An 8,828-nucleotide genomic window follows, 5' to 3' on the forward strand; every position below is an offset into this window, starting at 1 on the left:
ATCTCACCTGCTCATGGAGACTCCGTTCTCCCTCATAACATTCTAGCCCCCGCCCTCATCTCCACACCCCCTCCCTCCCCCTACATCTCCCCTGCTCTTTAGGATTCCCTCTGGTCCTTTCATGAGATCATGTTATCTGGGTACTGGTGACAACAGGTCCCCAAGGGTGGAGCAGTGCCAGAGGTGGACATCCTGGACTGGCCTCTCAGTGCTCCTGACCTCTGGCTCACGGTGGGTGCTGAGGCCTTCTGCAACCCAACTCCTGTGCCCTTACCCAGGACCCCTTCCCATGGTCGGGTGGGGACTCGGTTCATTCTGTTCTGCATCCGGCATGGACACCAGCCCTGTGCCCTCTGTCTCTGAAGGCCCAGGTCCATCTGTAACCCATGAAGGAATGAGAGAGGCTGGACCCTGCATCAGGTCAGGCAGCGCCACTGTGTGTCCTGAAGGGAGCTCGGTGCAGCCCACCTCCCTACTGCTGCCGTGTGTGGGGGACCTCACCCGGCAGGAGTGAGCTCTGAGGAGCTGAGGCAGGATGCCCTGGCTGGCCTTGTTGTAGGAGGTGGTTGTTGCATTCCCCTCCTGCTGTGTGGGCAGCAGAGGACCCTCTGTCCTTTGGGGAGGGCTTTTTTTTTTTGAGAGGTTTTTGCTACAGGGTGCGTGCACTCTCCAGAGACACAGAACGCAAGAAATTACCCCCAATGGGGGATGGCCATGCCACGATCCCTTCTCCATTCTCCTCTCGGGATCTTGGACACACACGCACGTGCACCCAGCATGAGTTTAAGCCACCGGGTCCGGGACTCGAACCACGGTCGACTACATGGGAGTCCAGTGACATAGCCATTACGCTAACTGCTGGTCCCATGGGGAGGGCTTTTCTCTGTGACTGTGGCACAGACAGGGGAAGTGTTGAATCTGACCATGAACAGCACACTTTTTTGAAAGAATGATTTTATTTAACTTTACTTTTTTTTTTTTTTTTGGGAGAGGTTTTTGCTATAGGGCTCGTGTGCTGGCTGGAAAGACAGAGAGAGGCAGAGAGATGGAAAGTGAAAAATCAACCCCCTGGGTGATGACCACGCTGCAATCCCTTCTCCATTCTCCTTTCAGGATCTTAGGCATGTATGCACACACGCCCAGCTTGTGTTTAAGCCATCAGGTCCAGGACTCAAACCGTGATCGGCTGTATGGGAGTCCAGTGACAGCCATACGCCAACCACTGGTCCCTATTTTAACTTTATTTTAATGTGACCAGAGAGGAACAGAAAGAGAGAGAGAGAGTAAAAAAGCAAGCCGCCAGGTCCAGGACTCAAGCCATGGTTGGCTATGTGGTAGTCCAGTGCCCTTTACACCATGCCACCTGCCAGCCCCAAACAGCATATTTTTAATGTTCAGGGTTGATTTCTGAAGACTCTCAGTTCCTGTACTGGAAATGAAGCCCAGGAAGAGGAGCAAGAGGAGGACTGCAGAGGACTCAGGCGTGGCTCCTCCTCAGGTAAATGGATATTCCTGGTGTATTGTCCTGTCTCCTTCCTGAAATCCTGCCATTGGAGCTGCTCACCTCTGACCTGAAGGGCCCTCCTGCTAGGTATACTGACACTCACCCACGCCTCCCTCAGTCCCTCTCATCTCTTAGATTCCATCCCTCTGTGACCAGTGGTGGGGACCCTGTGAAGGCTCTGTGGGCACACCCTGGGGAGGGTCACCCAGACCTGGCTTGGAGTCGGGGGTGGGCCCCACGGCGGGAGTGCTGTTGGCAGCCGGGAGTGCGTGGGCACGTCTGCACTCACTGCCAGCTGTCGGGCAGGGCTGGAGAAGCTGCCCCTGAAGACGGGTTCAGGGACCCCTGGAAATGTGAGGGGAGGAGACTCTCAGTGGCAGGTCTGTCCTGCCTGATCTTGTGCCATGTTTGAAGCTCAGCAGCGAGCCTGCATGTGTCTGGACTTGGAGTTCCAGGACTAGGAATTGCATGGGAAGTGCAGACGCAAGGTCAGTGTTAGAGGTGGTTTTAGTGCATCAACCATACCAAGTCAGCTTCAGTACCTCACAGCGGGAGACTCATTAAATTTTTCTCCACACAGCCATGTCCTTGAGACTGTGCATTTTTTGTGAAAGTCTGTGTTTATTGTACATAACGCACTCTCTGTATTTGTTTCCTGTTAAAACTCCTAACATGCAGCATAGCTCTGAAAACACAAGTCATCTTCTTTCCTGTTGACATTTCCCCTTGCCTTAGTCAGTGGGGAACCACTTTTGTCTCTTTTGTGGCTGAGTCATGGCATGTGCTGTGGAAATGTATTTGTTCGTTGTTGGTTGATTCTTGAAGAAATTTTCAGCGATGCTGTTGTGTTATTGCATCATGATGTTATACACGTCAGTTTCTCCTCGATCTCTCCTTCCGTTGGATTTTGGGAATGCACAAGCGAACCCGGAGTGGCCACCCAGGCTACCGTTTCTGGCAAATCATCGCGGTGGCCTTCCAGTTGGGATCTGACTGCCTCAACCACCTCGCCATACAGCTGGCCCATATCTTAGTTTTTCCTACTGAGAGAAACTTAGAAAGTTTTGTATAAATGTTGAAGTAGGTAGTATGTATTCGTATTTCGAATGTGAATATTTAATTTAAACTGGAGTTATGTTTTCCTGTGTTGTACCATGTTTTCGTTTTTCTTTTTTTTCTTTTTTTTCACCAGAGAGACAGAACAAGAGAGTAAGAGAAAATGAGAAATCATCCCCAGGAAGGGCTGTCCGAGCTGTGATCCTTTCTTCATTCTCTTCTTGGGATTTTGGTCACGCCCACAGACGTTCTGCATGGGTTTCTAGTCTCTGTGTCTAGGACTCAACTGTGCATTCAGCATGTGGGGATTCAGCCTTCTTAACTTTTATGCCACGTGTTGGCTCCAAGTTACATCATTTTTTAATATAATTCAGTGTATAATAATTTTTTTTTTGAGAGAGAGAGTTTTGCTATAGGGTGTTTGCACTTGCCTAAAAAACAGAGATGGAGAGACAGTAAGCGAGAATTCACCCCTCAGGAGACATGGCAATGCTGCAGTCCTTTCTCCATTTTCTTCTTGGGATTTTGGTATGCATCCATGCACATACACCCAGCATGTGTTTTAAGCCGCCAAGTCCAGGATTTGAACCACAGTCAAGTTCGTGAATCCAGTAATGCAACCATTACACCATCTGCTGGTCTAAATAATTTATATTTCCTAGGTAAAATTCTGCCTGTGTGTTTTCATGTTCTATTGTGAAATGCATATTAACAAGAATAACAAGTATAGATATCACTTAGAAACTGTCGTTAGGGCTAACCAGTGGCATCATGGTTAGGGGTGCTAGACTCACATCACCGACCATGGCTCGAGTCCTGGACCTGGCAGCTTTCTTTATTACTTCCCCTCCCTCACTCTGTCACTCTCTAGTTAAATTAAAATAAGCGAATAGATAACTAAAGTTAAATAAAATAATTCTTGAAAAAAGGAAAAAAAAGAAACTGTCATCAAGAGATGACTCCTTCCTGTGTTCTTTTCAGTGTGTGTGTGTGATATGTGCGTACATGTGTATAGTGTGCAAGTCCATGGATTTTAAAGACAGCCATTATTTTAAGTCAGTTTAATGTTCTTCATTCATTGAACAGTATCTTCTGAATTTCCCCATGGCCTTACGTGTGTTCTGTCTGTCACATTAATGCGTGATAGTAGGAAGGACAGTAACATGTTGTGGACATACGTGTGTGCATGTACAGTGTCATTTGTGTGTAGCTCCATGTTATCTTTCAACTTGTTTCCATTTTACTCAATTAGGTAATCCTCCGTCAATTTGTTTGCTCTATATTTGTTACTGTAGCATTTCATTGTTAGGTTCAGTTTTGTGGGTTTTTTTGAACTTGTTTATTATTACTCTTAAATTTGACCAGAGAGAGACAGAGAAAGAGAGAGAGGAAGAGTGAGAAATCACCAGGTCCAGGACTTGAACTGCAGTCAGCAATGTGGGAATCCAACAACTTAACCACCTTACTTAACCACCTGCCGGCCGTTAGGTTCAGTTTTTTGTTTGTTTGTTTGTTTGTTTTAGATTTTGCTGTAGGGCTCATGTGCTTGCTAGAGAGAAACAAAGACAGAAAGCAAGCAATAATCCCCTAGGTGGGCTGGCCATGACGCAATCCCTTCTCCTCCATTCAGATTTTGGACACACACACAAATGTGCCCAGCATGAGTTTTAAGCTGGGGATCCAGACTACAGGGGAGTCCAGTAATGTAACCATTTTGCCATCTGCTCATCTCACTGAGGTTCAGTTTTTATTCCCACACACCAGGGTTTAAGTGTTAGCTCTGACATTTTAGGTCATTTACCTCGGGGCTGTTTCTTACATTGTCTGTGACCCCATTGTCTCCTCCATAAGATGGGGTAGATCTTTCACTCTTTGGCTTTTATGTTTTGGACATTCAAGGATGTAGAATAATACTTTCACAGGAGAGATATTTAATGCTTTGCTCCTTGCTATTGGTGACACCATCATGGTATTTATGGTATTTTTCATTGTTTCTTTGTTTTGTTTTGTTTTCTGAAGAATTCTTTCTTTCTCTCTCTCTCTCTTTCTCCTTCCTTCCTTCTTCCTTCCTTCCCTCCCTCCCTCCCTTCCTTCCTTCCTTTCTTTCTTTTTATTAGACCAGAGAGGGTCAGGTGAGAGGAAAAGTGAGAAAGTGAGCCGCCAGGTGGTCGGCCATATGGGAGTCCTGTGCCCTTAACCACCACACCACCTGACAGCCCCCAACACAGTTTTTAGATTCTGAACTTTTTTTTGGACTACCGTAGACATCATCATCTATTTTTATTTACTTTCTTAAAAGAATTATTTTATTTAACTTTTAAAAAATTTATTCATTTATTTTAGTTTTACCAGATAGGGAGAGAGAGAAAGAAAGACAGAGAGAGAGAGAGTGAGAAAGCAAGCCACCAGGTCTTGGATTCGAACCACAGTTGACCATGTGGGAATCCAGCTCCTTTAACCACCAGCCTGCCTGCCCCAATCATCTTTTAATATACCATTCAAGCCCTTACTTCTTGACTTATTTTTATTTTATAAAAAAGTTATTTTATTTACTTGCTTATTTTAATTTGACCAGAGAGGATTAGAACGAGATAGAGAGGAAAATTGAGAAAATAAGGTGCCAGGTCCAGGATTCGAACTGTGGCTGACCATGTGGGAGTCCAGCACCCTCAACCACCATGCCACAGTTGGTCCCTCCCTTGCTTATTTAGATACTGAATATTACTTAACGTATTGAATATTTAACCTCGTGCTTCTATACAGGTAACCCTGAGTTGGTATTTTGTTGATTTCTCATCCACATAGACTGACACGGTATCAAATCCTCATGTAATGTAACACGGTCATGGAGACATAGCAGCTCACAGATACTTTAACCTGGATCTGTCTTATCACTTACATCAACTGTACTGATCATTCACACTCCCCTTTTTACACTTTGTTTGAAGATAAGCACAGTTCTGATACCCCCTGAGGAGATGTGTTTTAATTTTAGGAACAGGTGACATTCAAGGACGTGGCCATAGAATTCTCTAAGACGGAGTGGAAACGCCTGGACCCTGCTCAGAGGGCTTTGTACAGGGAGGTGATGTTGGAGAACTACAGGAACCTGGTGTCCGTGGGTGAGGACGACTTTTCCCCAGAAGTCGGGATCTGCCCTCGTGTGTCTTGCACTTTCTTGTGTGTTCCTCTTCTGGGTCGCTGCACTACTTGAGAGCACCGAAGCCCTGGTGATTCGCAGTAGGAGAGCTTCCTGTTCTTCAAGCGTTCTGCCCCTTCCTGATCTGTCTGTGGTAGTTCCAAACCTCAAGTATGCAGAACGCCTCATGGCGGACTTCTGGGATGTCCACATCCTTTTTCTACCTCCGAGATTCGATTCAGCTTCCGCACAGACACCGTGATGTCTGCACTTTACCCGAATCCCTGAGCATTGACAGGAAGCGATCAGCGGATACGTTTGTGAAATGTCTGTCCAGAACCACGTATCACGTCCTTTTCCCACATAAACATCGGGCTGCGGTTCTGGAAAGGCTCATGTGTCATGCTCCTTCCCTCTTCTAAGCAGGAACCTCTCCTCCCGATGTGACCGTTATCTCCATGCTGGAACAAGGGGAGGAGCCCTGGACTGCAGAGAGCCGTGTGCAGCGACCAGAGGTACCCGGTGGACGGGAGTGGACCCAAGGGCTGGTCACAGGTAAGAGCCGAGGTAAGCGTCAGAAGCAACACCAGTAAATAGTGTTCGGGAACTCTACAAGTGACTGAATCCTGTGTGAAAAGAAACACTTACATCTAACCACCAGGAGGGAGAGAGGAGAGAGAAAAAACCGCCACGTCCAGAATTTGAACCGTGATCAGCCATGGGGGAGTCCCTTGCCTTAACCACCCCTCCACCTGCTGGCAGTCGTGGTGGGCAGCACTGTCTCCTGGCTTACATGAACTCTGCTTCCATGGCTCTCCTCAGCACTGGAGAGGATCATGTAAGGGTTTCTCCTTTCGATTCCAGCAGATGCTCCTTTCTCTGGAAGATCAGCATGCAGGCCCCAGTGTCATGATGGCTGGACCTACACAGTCATCTCTGGAGACAGAGTGGTCTGCCTGTCCACGTCTGTTAGCCCAAGGAAAAGGGAAAGCACTCCTTCTGCTCGCTGACACCCCACCCAGCACAGAAAGCTTGGGCTATCGTAAAAATTGCCTGCTGTTTTTGCTCTGCCAAGAGTCTGATCTCTTATGAACACTAGCTGGCTCCCCTGTGTTTCATGTTGGTTCTGACTATCTGGAGTTGCAGTCATATTCTGCATGTTAAAACTTGATTTCTAAGAACCAGCAGTTGGAGTAATGACTATGTCACTGGATTCCCATGTAGTCAACCACAGTTCGAGTCCTGGACCCAGTGGCTTAAACTCATGCCAGATGCGTACGTGCCCAATATCCCAAGAGGAGCTGCGTGGCCATCCCCCCTGGAGGGTGACTTCTTGCTTTATGTCACTCTCTCTGGCAAGCACATGCACCCTATAGCAAAAACCTTTCAAAAAAACCCCTTGATTCCTCAGCAATTAACAGGTGTGGTGGTTCAAGGTGCTGGAGTTTCACATGGGTGACCGTGGTAGGAGACTTGGACTTAGTGGCTTACTTTCTCACTTCTCTCTCTCTGATCAAACTGAAATAATAATAATAATAATAATAATATATAAAGCTAAATAAAAATAGATAAATAAAACTTGATATCTGAAGAATGTCTGTTACTGTAAATGCCAATCATGAGTAGGTTTTCACCCTATACATCATTGTTCCCATAATCATATTCTTGGATTTCATGAATTTGCTAGGGTGACTCACAAAATCAGGGACATCCTATCTCAGTTTTCCTGGTTTGTTATAAAACATATTTTAAAGAATACAGGGAAACCACCAAATGAAGAGATGCTTAGGTGCCTCAGAAGGTGTGTAGAGTAGGGCCAGCGGATGGTTACCTCACTGGATTCCCACGTAGTAAACCTCCTTTTGAGTCCTGGACCCAGTGGCTTAAAACTCTTGCCAGGTACATGTGTGTGCATGTGCAGGATCCTGAGAGCAGATGGAGGAGAGGAACTGCAGTGTGGCCATTCCCTTGTGGTGTGATTTCTCACTTTCTCTGTCTCAATGGTGAGTGCACATGCGCTGCAGCAATAATCTCTCATGAAAAAAAGAAAGAAAACAAGTGTGGAGCTTCCTTGGCCCCTTTGGGAGAACACTGTCCAGGCACTTCTGTGTGTTCAACATTTGGAATCCCCAGGACTCCATAGTCTAGGAAGTTTTAGGGAGGCTTCTTCAGTAGACATGGTGGAAGATTATTTCAGTATCCTGCCCTTTTATTCACAGGTGAAAGTTCTGTTTCTAATCCTGACCCTGTATTTTTGGTGACCAGTCCCAATCTAGGAAACTCTTAGTGTTGTCTTACTTGTTTTTTGTTTTCGTTTGTTTTTTTAGGAATTATTTTAACTTTATTTATTTACTCGGCCAGAGAGGAGCAGAGAAAGAGAGGGCGAGAAAGTGAGAAATCAAACTGCCAAGTCCAGGACTCAAATTGAGGTTGGCCATGTGGGAGTCCTGCAGTCCTAACCTCCATGCCACCTGCCGGTCCCAAGTGTTATCTTATTAGAAGAAATCATGGGGCCAGCAAGTGGCGTGTTTAAGTGTGCTAGACTTCTACAAGGCCTACCATAGTTTGAGTCTCGGAACTGGTGGCTTTCTTTCTCACTTTCTCTCTCTCTCTCTCTCTCATCAAATTAAATAAATAGTTAAATAAAATAACTCTTTAAAAAGAAGAAGGAGAAGAAGGAATCACAGTCTCATTATCCAGGAAATATCAAGGCAGGAGGAGATCTGTGTCAGGAACAAGGACAGATAAATACTGACATATTTCCCAAGGATCCTCTCATTTTTTATTTCTGAGTTTTTCACTCCTGTTCCTCTTTGGAACAGGGCAGCAGGGTTCAGTCTTCTGAGATTATTACTCAGCAGCGCTACAAAGGTGGTCAGTAGGAGGAGCCCGTGTTAGATCCTCATGTGCAGATAGGGTCACAGGTCCCTGGAATTAGGGCTCGTGAGTTTCAGTCTCACATCATTTATTGAAGCCGATGTTAATTCATGCTGTTCACTTTTATGTAGTAGAAATTTTTACTTAAGCAATCATCTCTTCCTTTTTCCTTGAAGGTCTTTGCCATAAGGTGTGAGCTTTCCCCAGAGACAGAGGGAAAGTGAGAAATCACTCTCCAGGGAGGCTGGCCAT

General features: G+C 46.0%; 1 protein-coding gene across 1 annotated transcript; it reads left to right on the forward strand.

The window, feature by feature from the left end:
• The first annotated feature begins 1,433 nt into the window (after nt 1-1,433).
• Nucleotides 1,434-8,581, forward strand: LOC102490979 (zinc finger protein 480). The gene is made up of 5 exons (XM_027770394.1): nt 1,434-1,498; nt 5,556-5,682; nt 6,123-6,254; nt 6,564-6,667; nt 8,522-8,581. Exons 1-5 carry the CDS (start codon nt 1,436-1,438, stop codon nt 8,579-8,581), a joined length of 486 nt encoding a protein of 161 aa, XP_027626195.1. The 5' UTR covers nt 1,434-1,435.
• The last annotated feature ends 247 nt before the right edge of the window (nt 8,582-8,828 follow it).

This window comes from Tupaia chinensis, unplaced genomic scaffold (genome assembly GCF_000334495.1).
Source record: "Tupaia chinensis unplaced genomic scaffold, TupChi_1.0 Scaffold000131_1, whole genome shotgun sequence".
Classification (NCBI taxonomy): Eukaryota; Metazoa; Chordata; class Mammalia; order Scandentia; family Tupaiidae; genus Tupaia; species Tupaia belangeri.